A 20,863-nucleotide genomic window follows, 5' to 3' on the forward strand; every position below is an offset into this window, starting at 1 on the left:
TTGACTAAAATTTGTGTTCTCCATAGCTATACATCCACAGTCTGAAACTACAAAGCAAACACAAATGACAAAAGATTATAGGGAACAAAATTTCTTCATGGCTTTACAGAGCTATGAGTTGTAAGAAAAACCTTACAAATAACATTTAGAATAGTGTATGTAATGCAAAGAAATTTGCAAAACAAATTACACGCTTCTGTTTGCATTTTCCGCATCTAACTGCTACGGGCTTTAACAGCCCCTGTATTTTCAGGACACATAACAAAAAGTCAAATAAAGCCAACACAAAGGCATCATAGAAACTCAATTTAATTTAACAAAAAGAAATTTCACAGGGTGTTTCCTCTAGGGTACATTACGTTAACAGCATTGATAATGAGCGTGAGTGTTACAGACCGGCACTCCATGAGCCATGAGAATATTTGGGTTCATGATGGTGACTAGCTGGTGGAGCAGGTCTGGTTGGAACTCAAACAGTTCAGGTGTGAGTTTCTTCATCACCTCCTCCAACTTCTCTGCGGCAGATGATGGCACACCATACCATGTTTTGGGCTCACCCCTAAAGAGAGACCATGTGAAATCATCTCCTTTTAATATAATCAATCCACAAAGGGTGGTAATTAAACATTTTATATTTTTCCTGGACTAAATTTGAGGGAAATAACTCCATGCTAAGAAGGTGCGTGAAAACTTTTATTCAAGAAAAAGACACAGAAGGCGCCCTATTTTATGAGTGATATGCCTTAAGCGGAGCACTACGCGATACGTCAAATGCACAAAGTCAGTGAGCATGGCCATGAAGTTTAGATATTTTTGTGCTATCATGCACCAAGTCTAGGCACAAGGGGGTTGGCGAAATCACGCATGCAAATCGCTAGTGGATTGGGTCAACTGAAATTTAATTCAGGAGGTTCTTCTCCGGTTACACCACTGTCTGCATCTTATTATATATTCCATTTCCTGAAGACAGCCCATTCATAAGAATCTGGTAGTGCAAATGGCCTGTATGCAATGCATCCTCTGCTGTCTTTTTGTCGCAGGTGCTACTCTGGAACGCAATGTATGTGTTGTATGTTCTCTATTGGCCTCTTTGGGACTTTTCGCTCTTATCCTGCTGGCTTGTGTCTCACTTGCTTGAAATATAATTTACTTCTCTGCCAATGTTTATTGTTTAGTAATGTATATTTGTTACAGTATATGTTACTCTGTTAAATGTTTTGGGTTTAATTTCTGTACAGCATCCTTGAGCATTAGACAGCCGCTATTTAAATAAAACTCGTTATTAATCATATTGATCTACTGACACACAAATTATGGCTAGTATTAAAAGTGATCGATAGCTCTTTGATATCATCTGCTGGTGGAATCACCAAACTGCCAATGCAGGAACTGACTCTAGAGACTGTGCCGAGACTAGACGTGCTTCGTAAACGTCTTGGTGCAATGACCTATTTCTCCGAAATATAGCAATATGCGCATTGTGCCATTTCTTTAACATACAATATGGACACAGTTTGCATTCATACACCTGCAGATAGCGCAAACACAGAAATTGTGCTACAAATTAGCACTTTAACGAAAATTGGATAAGATGTAGCGCACAGTCATTGCCTGTAGTGCTGCGCCTAGTGTGATCATGAAAATAAGACCACAGAGGTTGAGTGCTATATATTTTTTGGAAAAACAAATACACCAAAGATCTAGTAAAGAAAAAACTAACCAAAACTATAAGCAGTTGTATCATACAATAATGAAGTGTATAGAAAGCAATACGACCATGTGCACACTGCAGCTAAATAGGGTTGTTATTCCTCTCAATATGTTTTTTAGTCGCTAATTTTAGTTTGGTCAAAAATTGTAATGTTACCAGTGTAAATAGTTGATGGAGTAACTCCAGTGGTCTTCGATGTGCCAGCAGAAAGCAGAGAACACCATCCCCACATACAGCCATGGCACCTTCATGCCTGAGATATCTGCATTGATGTGGCACAATACTGACTGCTCCAACACTGGCATAACGTTCAGATTCCAGCCGCTGTGGGCATATTCCTACAATGAGAAGTTAAAATGACTCCTGTTCTTATGGCCTGAAAATATGCAAGAATGAAACGGAAAAAGGTCTCCAAAACAACAAGCAATAATTTACCTCTTCCTCATGCGTTAACTGTCTCTTGCCATTGCTGACAGGAAAACCACTACCAAATTCTTTAGAGTGAATGTCTGCACCATACTCTACGGTTACGTCCTCTTCAATACTACTAACCAATCTCCAGAACTCTTTCTCCACCAGCTCTGTCGGAACCATCTGGAAACACACATGAAAATGAGCAAAAGGACAAAACACACAGCAGCTCAACAATAAGATCGGCCCTGGGCCAGTTTGAGAGAGTTGTTGGTCAGTTGTCGGAACTGTCATGCTGCATTCTTACAACATCTTAATAGGATAGATCAATAGGTTTTTTTTTTTGTTTTTTTTTAATTCCTCCGTGTTCCTCTGTGCCCAGCGCTGGAAGATTCTACAATTAGAACACCTTACTCCTACCATATAACAGTGCCCTCTAAAGGTGAAATAAAAACAATAACGTGGGGATTGGCTGTATCTAAATCACTGACAATATTCATCCATATTTTATCTTAACTTCGATGCATATTTTGATTAGATAATCACATTTCCTAAAATGAATCGTGGGCTTGCAAAAAATAAAAAATGCGACTAAACAGGGGGCCTGGGTAGCTCAGTGGTAAAGACGCTGGCTACCACCCCTGGAGTTCTCTAGTTCGCTAGTTCGAATCCCAGGGTGTGCTGAGTGACTCCAGCCAGGTCTCCTAAGCAACCAAATTGGTCCGGTTGCTAGGGAGGATAGAGTCACATGGGGTAACCTCCTCGTGATCGCTATAATGTGGTTCGTTCTCAGTGGGGTATGTGGTGAGTTGAGCGTGGATGCCGCGGAGGGTGGCGTAAAGCCTCCACACGTGCTATGTCTCCGTGGCAACGCGCTCAACAAGCCATGTGATGAGATGCGCGGGTTGACGATCTCAGACGCGGAGGGAATCTCAGACTGGGATTCGTCCTCCACCACCCGGACTGAGGCGAATCACTACGTGACCACGAGGACTTAAAAAAAAAAAAAGCACATTGGGAATCGGCCATTCCAAATTGGGAGAAAAAGGGAAAAAATTAAAAATAAAATGCAACTAAATGGAAATGTGCGCCGTCAGAACACACATTGAGTCTCCAACTTCATATCTTGTGAATAATAAGAAACTTTATTTTTCATTAAACCTCATTTAAGTGTGTTCATTTACAGATGTCAGCTACATTATAGAAGCATATTTTCGAGCTCTTATTGTAAATTAAAAACATAATAAATTCATGCAATTTTGGTTGTATGAATGAAAAATAAATAGTTCTGACACCAAAATATGTTGACAAAATTATTCATATTTATAATTTTTCTGTTGGGATCAGTGAAGATATTGGCAGGGAAAGTACAAATCTGAAACTACTGGCCCAACCAAATCAGCAGAAAAAAATTCTTGCCTTTTTACCACAATTAAGTGCCAATTTGCTTCTCTGAATTTCTAAAATAAGTTTATGTGGGGTCCCACAGTCGAGTAAGGGCAGGAAAAACACTCACATGGACAGGCATGTTGAAGTAGTCTGCTTTGAAGGTGTCGGCCATCTCACCAAAGCTCTGTAACGTATACTCTCGCGTGGCCTGCTCGAAACCAAACGCCTCTGCAGGCTTTTTACACTCCTACACAGAGAACACATTTATTTAAATGTAATCACTATACTAAGAAATACAATTAAACCCACACTTCAGTATTTATGCATTACAAACTCCTGAGGAAGTAAAAATAGATCAATAGTCAAACAACACACAGACAGAGCTGACTGAGAGAGCTCTACTGTAGTACGATTTAATTACTTTTTAATGTGCACAACTGATCTTCACAATGTAATGTAATCCTGTAGAATAAACATTACAGAATAAAAAAAAAAAACAATTATTTCCTTCTTGTCTTTCTCACCTCCGCTATACATTTGGGACAACGCCAATTGCCCTTGGGTGGTTCTGTGAGTGGAGGTATCAGGCAGAAAGTGTGGTAATTATCATCGCAACCATCACAGAGCAGCAACTTCTCATCCTCGTCTCCACGTCCACACATCCGACATACAAATGAGTCCACCTGAAATACAATTCTGTTAAATGTGCAAAATAAACAGTTCTGGTACATTTCAAAATCTTTATTGGGAGAAAAGCTACATGGGATGAAATAATACCTGTATCAGAACCCTTTCAGTCTGCTGGGTTTAAGATTGGAAAGAGTTTAACATTGTGAATCTAATTTAAGCACTTTATTTAGTTTCTCTGTTCATTTTGAAGGGGACATTTCCTACACTGTTATGCTATCCATTACCTGAAGTGCATTTATAAGTTTGGTAAAGATTTCTTGCACCAAAAAAGTCTTTATTTTTACAGGGTCATTTTTCACCCTCTCTCTAACCATAAAATCAACAGACCATTTTGTTATTGTATCTTTAGATTTCATTATGCAAATTACCTCTGTTATGATTGGCTAACCCCTTTGCATGTCAAATGAGTAATAACGCCCCAGCGTTCCATACTTACAATCTGTGGGTTACTATGGTTGCGTCTGAGCCTCATGGTCATCTTTGTGCAAGGCTCATCTCTGCCGTCATTTAGATCGCCTATGTGACTTTTGTCATCATCAACGTCCTCTTTGACAATGAGGTTTGGGGGTGGTGGGAGAATGTCTGGATCTAATTTTGTGATTGGTGTCTCTCCCGTTTCCTCCTTAACAGATGCACAGGCAGTGTTGTCCCGCACTATTACAGTCTGTGGCACTGACTGCAGTTCATCTGGTGAAAGAGGTTTTATTAGGTCAAATCAGAATCAGAAATGAACCAGGGCTTGGGACAAACATACCACCAAAAGTGACTAAAAATGTCCATTTTAATGACATTTTATTATAATTTAATTATTGCAAGTTAAAAGTACATGTTGATTTAACAGGTAACGGTACCTAAATGTTCAGACTGATAACTTATTTTAATGTGTTGAAATGTGCCAGAAAAAAGTGCCCTAAAAACATGTCATATGCATGAATTAACATGGTGCATTATAAAATGTTATATGTTTTATACATATATATAAGATCATTTTTGGTGCAATTATCAAACCTTCTTAACATGTAATTGTAACGTTTATAAAAATAAAAAAAAAATCTTAAAATAATATTCTTTCTCCCAGTAAACCTTATATATATAGAATATACAGTATAAAGCCTACAAGCACATACCTTTCTTCCTCGTCTTGTCTCGAGCTACAAGACCAAGCCCCATCATTTTAGGTCCAGCCCCGTATATCTGAAGCTTTTTCAGCTCAGGGTTCTTCTCTATGTCTTCCTCTGTAGGCTCCGGCTAGTGGGCACAGGGAATGTTTACAAGTGAGCTATGGGATTAGAAGTTATGTTGTTTCTATGCAAAGACTGCTGTCAGAGAGGGTTTTTCTTTCCTCTATGTTAATCATTTAGACCCATAGTAAAAAGCTAGTTCTGATATATATCAGTGGCCGATATATTATTTGCTGATAACTAGAAAATTAAAAATTATTTTTTTCTATAACGGAAGTGTAATAACAGCGATACTTTAACCGATAATTTGTTTCATTGAGTTTCACACCAAAAGTACCATGTTTTTAAGACAGTGTTTCAAGTTGTGAAATGAGTGAGTGGTTTTAAAAAATGTGCATTCCCAAATGTGTCAGCAAGTAATTCCTAACTCAACACAAATAGGAATTGCATTCTCAACATTGCCGCAAGCGATGGTATAGACATCAGTATGATCTGTTAGCTTCTACGGTGAGTTCTCTATTTCAAGTCAATTACTATAAAGGCAAAGCAACAGAAGAGAATCTTGTTGAGCAAGTAAGTTAAAGTCAATAAATTTATAGCAACACACCTGGGTTCTATGGTACAAACTGTTGAAGGTAACTATCTCCACCACGAGTACTGAGGTTTGACAACGCCACAGTAATGCAAAAACGCATGTTATTTATGTTTAACCGGACTACATGTTGGCCAAGCACATGGGTCTGCGTTAGTGTACTTGCATAAAGTATGTGTCTAGTCTTAATTTGCTAAGCGCACCAGTTGAAAGGGTTTCAATGCAAAAAGTACACTTATCGGTTGTTGTATAATCCACCAGAAGCTGTTAATTACTGGTTATCGTAATCAACCCAGAAAATCCATATCTGTGCATCCCTAATGCAAACAGTATGGAAACCACACTAGTTTATCGCTGCAAAGCAAAAATGTTTGAGGCACTATTGGAGATTTAAGCAAGAACACGCATGCATGTTAGTTTTGTGACATTGTTATCAAGAGAAACAAGCAATAATTCATCCAAACACAGCTAAATACAAAGCACTGCATGAAATGGTCTACTGCTCATGTATGCAGAAGCCAGGAAACAGGTATATACTGTAAGCATTACGACTAGATGTCAAACACATCAACAATAGAAGCAGAATGTTTCTCCATGTTCCATTCTTGAAGCCTGTCATTCTAATAAACATTTTTATTGCAAACATTTTCGCAACGTTATCACTAAATGTGTGCGACAAGAACACAGCATGAACAAGCCACTAAGAGAACAGCAGGGATAAAAGATATCTTAAAGGGATAGTTTACCCATAAATGAGAAATTCTGTTTATTCAATCTCATGTTGTTCCAAACCAGTATGGCTTTGTCTTCCATGGATTACCAAGGAAGTTAAGCTGAATGTCCAAGCTGCTCTATACATAAAATGAAAGTGGATGGAAACCAGGGGCTGTCAAAATCCAAAAATGCATGAAAAAAGTACAATAAAAGTAGTCCACAGAACTTGTGCACTATATTACATATGATAGATTTGTGCAAGGAACAGACTTAAGTGAATAGCAAAAGTTGATAGCTGTGGTCACAATACAATGAGCAGCTAGGACATTCTGCAATAAACAGCTCTTTTGTGTTCCACAGAAGAAAGAAAGTCATGAAGAATGACGTGAGGGTGAGTAAATGTTGACAAAATTTCCATTTTTGGGCAAACTTTTCCTATTATACAGCACATCATGTATTAGAAGTATTATGCAACCCAAAGAGGGGCAACCACTTCCACCACCAAGGAGGAAACATAAGCAAGCCAACATTGCTAAACGTGTGGCAAGACAAGCAAAGTGAAATGTGTAAGATGACTAACACACACTGAGGAAGATGGAATGAATGCATAAAGACAAGAGACATTAGACACATAACTAGGCATGAGAACAGCAAGAGGGCGTACAAGGATTTTAGAGAGCATTATAGGGAAAGTTTGCAACAGAGAGAGAAAGTAAGGAAAGTGAAGGGGAGGAAGGAAAGGGAGAGAGAGAGAGAGCACGAGGCAGTACCGAGGAGATGTGTTGAGAGCCAGTTGTAAGAGGGTGGTGAGTTGGATCCTCTGGACCCTGCATGGGGAGACAACAACCATAACAAAATGGATTCCAGAGAGAGAGAGAGACAGAGGGAACAAAACAACGCGTGACAGTCAAAAAGGGAATAAAGGCCCCGGTATACTCCATACGAAACCGAAAAACGAACGGGTGTGACGTCATTTCGAAAGAAATCTGCCCAAAACTAAGGTGGTTTTGAGTTTGTTTCTGTGGTTCGTAATAGCTCACCAGTGCGAACTTTCAGGGAAAATTTGTAACTGCTGCTAACCACCTTGTTATTGCCATTGGTCCATGTCATCGGTGGGTGTGACCTGGAGCTCCACCTACTTTGAGGCCAACCGCTAATTCCCATTCAGTCAGTTAAGAAGAGTCAACATGAGCACACCGGCGTGCAGAGTTATTAGCAAGCTGGTGCAAACTTACCTACAACCGTACATTCGCGTAGAGACATTTTCCAAGACCGTCATCTGATTTTTTTTGTTTCATTAGTCAACAAAGGAATCAGATCTACTTAAATACTCTTAAGTGTCTATTCACTCTGTTGTTTGCTTTACTCATGTGCCATCTGCAGCCAATTCACACATCTGTCCACACATCAGATATGCCTCTCTTACCATCATTATTTTGTCTGTATACTACCTATAAACATACTTTAATACACCTATCTTTGTAGTAGTACCAGTGTCATACCAATGTAATCGTTGCATATTATGGCTGCGTATAGCATTAGCGCTTTAGCGCCATGAATGCAGAATTTTAACATTTCAAATTACACATTATTCACTGAATATATTACTTTAAATCATCAATGAGTAAGTAAAACACTGCTCGTGTGAATTCTACTCATAGAATGAGGCATGAAATCATTGATAACACATTGTAATGTCACATTAGTTAAGGTTTTACATGTAGTCTTGTATGTCCGCATATTTAAATGCTCCACTAAATGTCTCCCCCAGCGGCGTGGCTGGTGTCTGAACGTAAACAAACAGTATACCACTGCTCAGCGGTTTCAAATTTATTTTTGGCTCTGAGCGAAGAACTTCTCTGTGAGTATACCAAGGCCTTAAGTGTAGAAAAGGGGCAATTGTTCAGTGTAAATTTTTTTTTTTTTTTTTTTTTTTTTTGTGAGCGTTTGTACTGAGGATTAACAGGACCACTGGGCAATACTGTCAAAAATTTAACATTCAGGAATGACACATTGTTTTCTGTGATTGTGATTTGTGTAAATACATACCTTTCTAGATTAGAATTCTTACGAGGAAAGGAACACCCGAAGAGACTTTTCCCGTTGCATTCGCATTCACAAAAGTAACCACCATAGTGACGTCATCCAGTATCGACCACTTTTATTCTGACATTTTTTGCATGTGCGTTTCAACAACAACAACAAAATCAACAACACTGACGGGGGAAGCTGGGATCGGAGCTACACTTTTGTTTGTTTAGAGCCGTTTTATACGAACTTTGGCTTCAACAGAAAACGAAGGCAACTGCCTAATCAGTGAATGGTTTAAACAACAGTGTTTTTGGATGAATGGAACTCTCTGAACAGTTTAAAAGGCACCTTATTTTATGCTACCTTCATCCATCCTTATACAGCCTCCGAAGGCAGCATTTTCCAGTTTTTGGACACAGCCTATTGTCTTCAGGTTACAGTTTAAACAGCACGCGTGAGCCGCACGTGTGGCGCTCCCCTGCTGCAGCCGGAGTGAGAGATGAGATGAGGTGGTGAAAGCACTGTTTAACTGCGCAGAACACGCTGAACTCAGCAGACAACAAGTTGAAAATGCAATTTTAAACCTATTTTTCAACACAAAATTTTCCAAAAGGCTTTTACGACTAAATAAATTACTGTACTGAAATACTCACTCATTGACTTAAAGACATCTTGATGCAAGTTAACCACGCAGTAACAGGCACGCAATACTTCCCTCATGTAAACTAGATTTAATGATGGTTTAGTGTATAATAAAGTTCAATTACCCACTCTTGATAAACATCTGATTATTTAGATCCGTCATCCCAAGAAAAAGTCAATGTAATAATCCAGAAATCACTTTATTTGCTTTACAGTCACACAGTACAGATGCGATGAAAACTCATATCGTGACTCCGTCGGTGTTGTTGATTTTGTAATCACGTGTACAAATAACATCACAAGTTAAATGGTAGATAATAGATGACGTCACTACGGTGGTTACTTTTGTGAATGCAAATGCAATGGGAAAAGTCTCCTCGGGCGTTCCGTTCCTTGTACGAGTTCTCATCTAGAAAGTTACAATGGGAAAAGTACCAGGATTGAAGGTGAGAAAGGGCCTAATATCTACCCTGGAGTAGGAGCTAAAAATGTCCCCTAAAACGGCTTCGAGGACTATAGTTCCTAGGTGCGAAAGCAAAGTCCTGGGGAAGAGTACCTAAAATGGGCTTTAGTACCACCAGTGGGAAAGGCCCTATGGATCTGTTGGGCCACCTTTGCAGTGTAAAGACAGCAAATTTAAAAACTAAGTAACATGTCTAGATGTGAAAATCAGTCTCTAATGTTACTTTTCAAGATTTTATTTGTGTTAAAACATGCAATTTATTAATAGGCAAATTTATTTGCTCTATAAATCCAAAACCTGAAAACAATGTTTCAATAACTTAGTCATTCAGAGGGCTTTTTTCCCCCCAACTATGATTAATGAAAAGCTAAAATAAAGATGTCCGAGTTTCTTTTGCTATGGATACATTAGTTTGTATGAATCCATTGGCCAAGCTAATGGGCAAGCAAATTAAACAGCCAAACACCCGCAAAATAAACACTGGGAAAATGCTGTGCTGACTAAATTAACTGGAATGAGTACATTAATACGCTATGAAAAATGATGGTTATGGGCAATGGTCTTAAAAAGACAGTGTAATGACAATGTATATGCGAGAAAGAAAGGGAGAAAGAGAGAGCAACAAGAAGACAGAGGGATGAGAACAAGATGTACGCAACAATGCTTTTTACAGGACAGGGAGCAAAGCATGCTGGGAAGGAGCATGGTCAGAGCTGATTTTCCAAAAGCACTTATTTGGATGGATCCATAAAACCCTGGAGAATTATACATCTCTGTAAACCAAAGGTTTAAAGAAAGTCATCTGTATATACACTATACACTGTTACTGACAATATTGAAGCCAAGGATCAGGTTAGTTGAATTTCACCTAAGAAACTACCTGTATATAGGGCATACAGTCAATTGTAACATTATATACACTGATTTCAGCATTTAACGGATATATACTATTTGGAAATGTTACACAAAGAATTCTATTTCGTTTTTAAAGCCATAAAGAATTTTCTGCATTCTGTTACAACAGATTATTTAATTGAGCTAATGAAGATTTATAATTTTATACAGTTCATATTATTGAAATATCAATGATGAAAGTGATTTAGGAGTAAAAAAAATACTTTCGGTTCAGAGGAGGTTTCACTCACCTCTGGCTGGAGACGATTGGCTCGTCGGCCGTAACTGCTCATCTTGGATGGCTGAACTGATTGGCGGAGAGGGATGGAGTGGGGTTTGTATTCCTTATCTATTTCCTCACTGTCATATGGCTTGGGCTTACATGGCTGGATAAGCAGAACACACACGATCACACAAGGACATCTATCTTAAATTCACAACAATGTCTGTGTTTCCACAAAATGAACTTTCAAGAACAACTTAAGAACATCAGAAAAAACAGAAGACGTCGAACACAGACTGTACCGGTAAACTGGCTCCAGACTGGAACATCTCAAAAGGATACACGATCCTCTCATAGTGTGACCTCAGGAGAGAGCCGATGTTTTTACCCGGAGGATAACCAAGTTTCTGTGCCACACGTGCCCAGCGTCTCTCCTTACCAACCGCTTCAAAACCACCCTCCTCTGTCACGATCTAGCAGGAAGGACATTGAGCGTGTGATTTTGAATTTCTCACTAGCCAATACAATACAGTATGTACATTTCTATCTAGTTTAAAAAAATAAATCAGTTTACTGCAATTTAGAGATCTACATAAATGCTATACTAAATATGTGTGCTTACATAGAGTTTAAAGAAGTCAAAACACAGGACATGTGGCCTAGAGGGGGGTGTGTGGAAAATGAAATATTGCTGGCTGCATAAGGTGCATTTGATGCTTGTTCTACCTTGCCACTGCTATTATAGCATCACATCTTTCCTACACTGAATCCATGAACACATCTCCAGTGCATGCAAAAGGTTTATATGATGTCCAGGAAATGGCTCAATACAGCTGGGCCTCATCTCTACACCTCATCTCCGCCCCTTATGTTTTCCTATTATCATTCCAGTTTCATTAATCAATTCAATCAGCTCTATAAAAAGCTACAGTATTTACCTTAGCTAAGCTGAACAGATCCAGAATACGTCGCTCAAGGTTGGGAATCTTCAGAGAGGATCCCTGGATCTCCCAGAACTTGGCGATTCTGTCCAGATAATTCAGCTTCACCCGTGTCTCCGCCTAGGAACAAACAGATGTATTACATTGACTGGTCAACATAAGAACAGGTGGGTCGTGATTCATGTAATAAGACGAGTGGGCGAGGAGTTAAAAAGGATGCAGCTCTGACCTCCAGCTCATTGAGTCTCTGAATACGTGGTGTGAAACGGAAATTGTCTACTTCTACAGCAAACGGTGGCTGCCAGTCCTGTATAACAAAGAAAAAGACCAAGAACAATGATTGTGGAATAACCTTACTGGTGTACAAAAAAAGTCTTTGAGAGAAGAATGAGATGATTACGTTTGGTGGGCGAATCTTGCATATTCCAGACTTTTCTGCTATAGGACGGATTTTGGCGATATATCCAAGTGGATCCTCAAACTCCTCCCGTGATGGTTCAAATACTGGACATTCCGGTGGTGGAACAAACTCCTCTGCTCCATCCATAGCTCTGGATGCAAAAAAATACATATATATATATATATATATATATATATATATATATCATACCATATTTAAACAAAATATATATATGTTAACTTGAATATAAATAATACAATACAACTTCAAAATCAATATAAAAGCCATTGGGCCTTTTGAATGCAGCACTTTATGCAAGAACGATTGTACGAACGATTTACACAGACTTTCATTCTGCTCATGTTTCATGAATGAGGCCTATTGTTTTTGTTTACTGTGAGAAACTTTAGTTATCTATAGCAATTGTTAATTTTTTATCATACTACTCCAGTGGTCAATTTCATGTCTTAAGCAATCCAATCGGTTTTGGGTGAGGACAGACCAAAACGTAACTCCTTTTTCACTGTACATCTTTCCATTGCAGTCTCTAGGCACGATCATGATTTCAAGCTCGATTACACTTCCTAGCACTTGATGCATGCACAGAGCACTAGATGGCACTATAGGAAGTGTAATCAAGCTTGAAATCATGATCGCCAAGAAGACTGCTGATGCAAAGTTTAACAGTGAAGAAAGAAGTTATGTTTTGGCCTGTTCTCACCCAAAACCGATTGGATTGCTTCATAATAGATATAGACCGATATATCAGTTTTACCGATTAATCGGTGCCAATAGTTGCTTTTGGCACTATCGGTTATCAGCAAAAATCTATGCCGATATTTTTCTTTTCCAATATTTTCAACTATTGTTTTCATTCCTTATCCATGAACCTCATTAGATGAAATATACACATACAAACTCTTCATCTGATGAATATATAGGCTATAAAAAGCTTAATTTGTTTAATATTTACTTAGAGCATCGCAACGAAGCCAAGTCGTTGTCATTTCAAAAAAGGGTCCTTGGTGTATTTTGGGCTTGTTAATAGTTAAAAGTCCTGCATTACGCACATAATCATAATTTTTCTGGTTATAATTGGGATTTTTGTTGCACAAACTGCTTTTGGGATTTTATTTAATTTTTGACTCGTTTACCATCAATGATTGTGGCCGTCATAATAAAGACTACGATTTTTTACATTCTTTAATTCGGTTTTAAAAAAAACTATCGGCCAGTTAATCTGTTATCTGCCTTTTTCACCACCTTAGTTATCGGTATCGGCAAAATCTACTATCAGTCGACTTCTACTTCAGAAGACATAGATTATTTTTTCCCTCAGGCCATCCACCTCATGAAGAGTAAAAACTGAAACTTATTTCTGTTACTTATATCCATATTTCATTTATATTCTTTAACATATCCTAACTCTTCTTCAATACATTACATCACCTGCACATAACTGTATATAAAATATCCAAACAACTTTATTACTCTATTGTACGATCATGATTTCAAGCTCGATTGCACTCCTCTTTTGTATCTGTTATATCTTACTTTTATGTCACTATATGTATACAAGTTTAAATGTTTGTATGTAATAGAGGCGTAATGATTCAAATTTCTCACGGTTCGGTTTGTATCATGGCTTTGGTGTCACGGTTTCGGTACGGTTCAGTATTTATGTTCAGAGGGAAAAAAAATATTAATGCCAAACCCAAAGTAAAAATATTCTATCTGGTAACGGACACTTCAAGAGATTTGCCCTCACTACAAATCACCATGGTTTTACTGCAGTAACCATAGTATAAACATTGTATTTAGTAAAATCATAGCAATCACAAAATTAACATGGTTACTGTCATCGTTACAATATCATAAAATCAAGGTTACTATATGGAAACTACAGTATTATTGTTGTAAAACAATGGTTAATTGCATCAAAACTATTATTTCTGCCAAGAAAACAATGGTGACAACAGTCATTGTTACTTCAGTCATGGCTACTACAATATTACTATAGTAAAACCATGGTTACTATATGGCTACTACAGTATTACTTCATAAAACCATAGGTTCATTCAATCAAAACCAGGATTCCATGGTGATAACAGTCCTTGTTATTACAGTCATGGTTACTACAATATTACTATAGTAAAACCATTATTAATTTTCGTTAGGGTCCTTAATTTAAAAAAAAAAACTCTCTCTAATTACCAACTCAACATTTTAAAAACCTGCATTATTACGCTACATGCATCAACAGAAAGTGCATTTCAAACTCAACTCAACGTATATTCAACGTTCAGAATCTGTACATCACTACAGAAGAAATAAACTTGCTAAAATGAAAACGAGACACGTCTCGAGTATTTTAATCATACGCGGAAAACCCACATCTTCATCAACGGAGTAGAGCAACATAACTTTGGCTATGAACACCCCAAGCGCTTTATTTCTTGTTTCACGTCTGTCCGAACTAGCACCGAGTGCCTGTTTAAAGACAGAAGGGAGTGTGTCTGTGTGCAGTTTCGGGCTCACCTGTGGCTGTGCGCACCACACGCTATATATCCTCGGGTGATGTCAGCGTAAATAGCTAATCAAATATCGATGTATTACCAGTATACGGCACTCGCGTCAAGCAATGTCTGCAAACAGTGCCTGTTTTGTAAACATTTTTTGACCATCACTGTTGTAATTGACTGCATAGAAAAAGTTCCCAGACAGGAGACTTAAATGACGCAGGGGCTTCTTTCTTGCAGCTCGTTTTCTCTGCTTCCCATTTTGCCAACTAACGCTTGCAGAACTGTGACGTCATCAAATGATTTAACATACTAACTAGTGCCCGACTGATATATCGGTCAGCCGATATTAGCCTTTCACCGATAAATTGTATCGGCGTATATTTTACTGATATGAAAAAAAAAATTTCAGAACATATAATGCAGAAAACAATGCTTTAGAATTGGTGTCATAGCATAGTTTGTCCAGCAGAGCGTGCTCCGACTCCATTGTTTACAGAGCTGAACTGACGGTGGCTCTGCAGACAGAGCGGATTTGAGCGGTGTCTCGGTAAGTTGCTCACTAGTTTGTGAAATACATACTGGAAAGTTAATAAACAATGACCCCATAATTTTCCCTTTTCAATATAACTAATATAACGTTAACACTGTCCCTGACAACCATGTCACTCATGTTTATCACATGTTTGCTGTGTTAGCCAGTTCTAGTTTGTCAGTGCAGTCAGTAATGTAGCAGATTGAAAGGTAAACATCAGAACATCTTTTTGCAGCTCAGCAGACAACAGTGCGGTGGTGGATTGTGCCTGCTGAGTGTTGATTTCACACTATGTTATCACCTAGTTGGTGAGACACAATGCTGGAAAGTAAAACAAACAACATTGTCATGGAGAGTAAAAGACGGACGAGCTTATAGCTAACTAGCTAATCACATAGCTACTTTCTGTTGTTGTCAGCTGAGTGGAAGCTAATGTGTAAACATGTATTCACCAAACTGTTTTGTTCAGGATTCAGTTTGGTACCCCCTTCAACCGAACAATACCAGTTGTTGCATTTATAAAAATTTAATATTTAAAAGTCTGGTTTTCCACCGTTGAAAGTTTCCCCTGAACTTGTATAGCAGAAAACGGTGTAACACCGCTGCCGCTGTTTATCTCTTGTCTCGGCAGTATTAATATAGTCAGCATTTGACTGATACTAAACATACAGTACTAATATTTATTTAGCTATTTATTGTATTTTTATTTATTCTTTATTTTAATGGTCAGCATTTGACTGAAACTAAACAGTACTGATGTTTATTTAGCTATTTATTTTATTTGTATTTATTCTTTATTTTAATGGTCAGCATTTGAATGACACTAAACAGTACTGATGTTTATTTAGCTATTTATTTTATTTTTATTTATTCTTTATTTTAATGGTCAGCAATTGACAAACTAAACAGTACTGATGTTTATTTAGCTATTTATTTTATTTGTATTTATTCTTTATTTTAATGGTCAGCATTTGAATGACACTAAACAGTACTGATGTTTATTTAGCTATTTATTTTATTTTTATTTACTCTTTATTTTAATGTCAGCATTTGACTGATACTAAACAGTACTGATGTTTAACTATTTGTTTTATTTTAATTTTTTTCTTTATTTTAATGGTCAGCACTTGACTGATACTAAACATACAGTACTGATGTTTATTTAGCTATTTATTGTATTTTTATTTATTCTTTATTTTAATGGTCAGCAACTGACTGATATTAAACAGTACTGATGTTTATTTAGCTATTTATTGTAGTTTTATTTATTCTTTATTTTCTCAGTGTTCATTTCTAGAATTTGTTGACAATGTATAATAATAATAATAATGTCAAATATTCTTTGATAAAAAATATTTAAGAAAACAGCCTTCTGAGTACCTTTGCATAGTCATATCGGTGCAAAACCAGTGAAAAATCCACATAAAATTGTCTGTTTTCATTCCATCTCAAAAATTAATTATATCGGCCACCATATCGGTAATCGGTGAATTTTCCCTCTCTAAAATCGGTATCGTCTCAAAAATCCCATATCGGTCAGGCTCTAATACTAACAGTTAATAGGACAGCTTCTCTCTGTTGAAAGTTGACCCACGTGAAACACAGGCAGAGTGTGTCCATCTACAGAGCCATGCAGGTGAATTAGCGGAGGTTACAACTGTGCATGTTTTGGCGCTTTATTTCTTTGCCAAACTGTATGATCCAGATGCATTATTAAACTATAGATGAACCGCAAAGCAAATGTTTACTGAACCATGGTTGGCAAACTGTACTGTTCAGTTTTTTACCAAGATCCGTTACACCCCTAGGATGTATGTATATATGGTTGCATTCTCTTGGCACTGGAAGCTTCTGTCATCAAGACAAATTCCTTGTATGTGTGTAAGCATACTTGGAAATAAAGCTAATTCTGATTCTGATTAAACCACTGGAATCTTATGGATTACTTTTATGCTGCCTTTATCTGCTTTTTGGACCGTCAAATTTCTGGCCACCATTCACTTGCATTGTATGGACCTACAGAGCTGAAATATTCTTCTGAAAATCTTCATTTGTGTTCAGCAGAAGAAAAGAAGACATTTACATCTGGGATGGCATGAGGGTGAGTAAACGATGAGACAATTTTAATTTTTGGGTGAACTATTCCTTTAAAAATTCACATAAACAAACATCATCCATGACAAATCTTTTGACACATCACCATAAGGGTCACCACTGCTAGATCCAAATATAACTATTGCACAAAAGCAAGTCTGATAAAATGAATAACATTATAGGCCATAAACCTGGTCGAACAGGCCTGGACAACACGACTAAACATCCGCTAAATCTAGACAACATCCACTAAACTATTAAGCAAGTAGTTCAGTAGACAAAAGAGGAAGTCTCCTTTGACAAGCACTTTGATGTTAGCTCTTGAATAACAGAGAAACTCATTTTCTGGAATCTCATCTACAAAAGTACCTTGTTCCATCTAACATCCTAATAAAACATACCCTTTACAACTTCAGAAATACCCTGCTTTTGACTTCGTCTTCCTCTCAATCTCACACCACAAACAAAATGGGGGAGGGAGCAAAACACTTCATTTAGGCCTTGTCTGAGAAATGTAATAATAACCTATGCACAACACTCATTCATCATATCCTCAAAAGAAGCGCACGACTATACAGCATGAACTTATAACAGGAAAACGTATAGTTTAACATTTCATGCACTTCTATAGATCCTACTGTAAAGGTTACCTTGCATGCTAACATGAAAACAACAAAAACCCATCACGTGACGAATTCGCTCAGCCGTCATTCCCCAAGCTAATAATGACATTTGCTTCTCATTTTGACTGATCAACGATGATCAATCACTAACATGCGCAACTGCTCATCAATAATCAAGATTTAGACACGTTTCGCACAAAATCATCTTTTAGATTATTTACAAATTATCACAACAACGGGGTTTATTGACTGTCACCATTCTCACCTACAGACGAACAGAAGATGTGATGTGTTTTATATTAAACAATCAGTTTACGAAATCCAGTAGCTCAATAAATGTGTCACACCAAGTGAACTGTCTAACTGAACAGCAATTCAGCTAATGAACTGAACCATTAAGAGAGCAGGATTAGACCAAATCAATCATATGCGTATTCAAACGCCCTTACGATACCTCAAAACACTGTCTAGACAGGTAGACACCTCACAAGATACACAGACAGGGGCCGTAGCTAGTGGGGTGAAAGGTGGTAACGATTCTGGGTGCCCAATGGTCCAGGGGCCCCACAACAAATTCTAAACTGTATGTTTTAATAGGAAGGGGGCATAGATTACCTTGCTAAGGCCCTGTATAGAGACACGACCGTACTGCTAAATTTCCTGTAGCTTTAGCTTGCTTAGCCTGCTATCCGGCCCCAGTGCGCGTGAGAACCGAGGAAAGCGTTCAAATGGACAAGTAAAAGCAAACAGACCATTAAAGAGTTATTAAATGACTCTTTTAAGACTGATTCGCGAACATCATGTGCAGTTGCGATGAACACACACGCTAGTTTTATAAAAGCACGGCGTTAGCTGTCCAGCTAACAACCAAAACAATGAAGCCTCACAATCCTTGAGTCAGCAAACCCACACCGAATCCAACACACGTCTGATTTAACGGCAAAAACACAACTATGATCAAATTAACCTATAATGTAAACACCAAAACAGTCCAGAGAATAGGTAACAACGCCACACAAGATTCAATTGAAGTGAACGGCTGAGTTATGAAACTAAACACACACACGCACACCAGGTGAGGATACAGTAGTTTTCTCATATTGCAGGTGTCTGATTGATAATGTGCCATTTAAATCGATCACATGATCAACTACATTGGATATAACACACATATATGCATCAGCAAACGTAGCTGGTTGAATCCGAGTCCGACTGTCTTACATTTCTGTACTTGGTCTGAGTTCTTCAAGCACGGTCGGTGTCGCCTCGCAGTGATTATTAATGAGCCGGTGTGTTTTATGATTTGTCGGTGTCTTGTATGATGATCACAGGGTCTATTGTTCGCTAGAGGGTCAGTCTCTAGGTGGCAGTGGCTCTGCGGCCTCCTCAATCAGCCCATCCCAGCACACATACACTTACACAACACACACTCACATACACACACACACACTCTCTCGGTCGGTTTGAGCGATGACGACCGCGGATATCTTCTTTTCTACCGACTCCTACACGTCCTGTGTAAGTTGACGTTTTCGTTATAATAACCGTTTCGTTCTGCGTTGTTCCAGTGTGTTTTTTTTCCTCGTTAACTATCCTCCGTTCATCCTGTCTGAACTCCACGCCATCTTGGGTTCATCACGACCTAAGCACAGCTCTCTCAAGATCCATCGATCTCAGTTGGGAAACATGCACTTGACTAGACGCGAGAACGGTCTTATCCCTCCACGTTGCTCGTTACATGAAAACTAGTCCCTGGACGAACCCGCTTTAATGCAGGGTTGGGCTCATTGATTATCCCCCATGTAATGGCAAATGCTGCGTGATTGTATGCGTGTGTTTAAACTGGACTGCTCACTATGTAACGTCGAATTGAGTGTAGTTGTATAAGTGGTGCAGGTAGATGAGCGGACGTGACGCGGAGTGATATTTCACCTCTTTCTCAGAGAAGTAGTTCCAGTGAGAAAAAAATTGCGCACACGAGGTTAGCAGCTCCTCTGTGTACGTGAAACTAAATGAGTAGCGACGACTAGTGGCAAAACATCAACAAACCATTTAGAGATCATACAGTTAAAAGTTTATCATGGCAACCTAGATCAAAATGAACAGTGGCTTCCCCCATAACCGTATACAATTATTAGCTCATTTAGGAAATATTTCACTTGCACAAAGCCAAGGTAATATCAATTAAACATTGTTTTAAGTTGTTTTGTATGGACTTAAATATGTTTTATGACTCACTATTTATCTGATCAGTTTCATGAAATCTACTGAAACATATTTTCTGTTTATTACAAATTCAAATTATTTTTTAAATTTAAATTTGGAAAATTTGTGGTTATAACTAACAAAATATTTAGTAAAAAATAATAATATTATGACCGTATTAATATAATAATAATTAAAAAAATGCATTGTATCTCCCTCTTATAGTATGTAACAGTTTGTATGTATGTATGTTTCTGTGGCAACAACAACAACAACAACAAAACATCAAAGTCATACACATCACAAACTTTGTTTTCCATTGCAGGACACTTTATATATATTTTTATTCATAATAATATGCAATAATTATTAACATCTCTCAGAATTTGCTTAATTTCATATAATATCTGTACACAAATAAGGTGACTTCATATACTTTTTTTTTTCTAAATTACAATTCCATCTGCTTTGACATACACACTTGTACAAGTTTACAGATTAAATAAATTTTCACGTTCTTCCTTCAAAATACATACAGTATGCAATAATCATATACACTTAATGCAAATCTTCCCAACCACACGCACGCAAGCTCGCACACACCT

At 37.8% G+C, this 20,863-nt stretch overlaps 1 protein-coding gene across 2 annotated transcripts in view; it reads right to left on the reverse strand.

Moving 5' to 3' along the window:
* Positions 1-19,768, reverse strand: part of LOC127424523 (lysine-specific demethylase 5C-like) — a 39,131-nt gene extending 19,363 nt beyond the window's left edge. The window contains exons 1-14 of one of the 2 annotated variants that reach the window (XM_051669833.1): positions 19,275-19,768; positions 12,283-12,433; positions 12,112-12,189; positions 11,880-12,002; positions 11,244-11,414; positions 10,970-11,104; positions 7,459-7,515; positions 5,329-5,449; positions 4,638-4,888; positions 4,036-4,194; positions 3,639-3,758; positions 2,147-2,305; positions 1,868-2,049; positions 397-559 (exon numbers count right to left, since the gene is read on the reverse strand). In XM_051669833.1, coding sequence (XP_051525793.1) covers positions 397-559; positions 1,868-2,049; positions 2,147-2,305; positions 3,639-3,758; positions 4,036-4,194; positions 4,638-4,888; positions 5,329-5,449; positions 7,459-7,515; positions 10,970-11,104; positions 11,244-11,414; positions 11,880-12,002; positions 12,112-12,189; positions 12,283-12,429 — 1,866 coding nt within the window. In that variant the 5' untranslated portion in view covers positions 12,430-12,433; positions 19,275-19,768. The remainder of the gene's footprint in view (positions 1-396; positions 560-1,867; positions 2,050-2,146; positions 2,306-3,638; positions 3,759-4,035; positions 4,195-4,637; positions 4,889-5,328; positions 5,450-7,458; positions 7,516-10,969; positions 11,105-11,243; positions 11,415-11,879; positions 12,003-12,111; positions 12,190-12,282; positions 12,434-19,274) is intronic. The other variant, XM_051669835.1, reaches the window with a different exon arrangement.
* Between the last annotated feature and the right edge of the window lie 1,095 nt (positions 19,769-20,863).

Source organism: Myxocyprinus asiaticus, chromosome 33 (genome assembly GCF_019703515.2).
Source record: "Myxocyprinus asiaticus isolate MX2 ecotype Aquarium Trade chromosome 33, UBuf_Myxa_2, whole genome shotgun sequence".
Classification (NCBI taxonomy): domain Eukaryota; kingdom Metazoa; phylum Chordata; class Actinopteri; order Cypriniformes; family Catostomidae; genus Myxocyprinus; species Myxocyprinus asiaticus.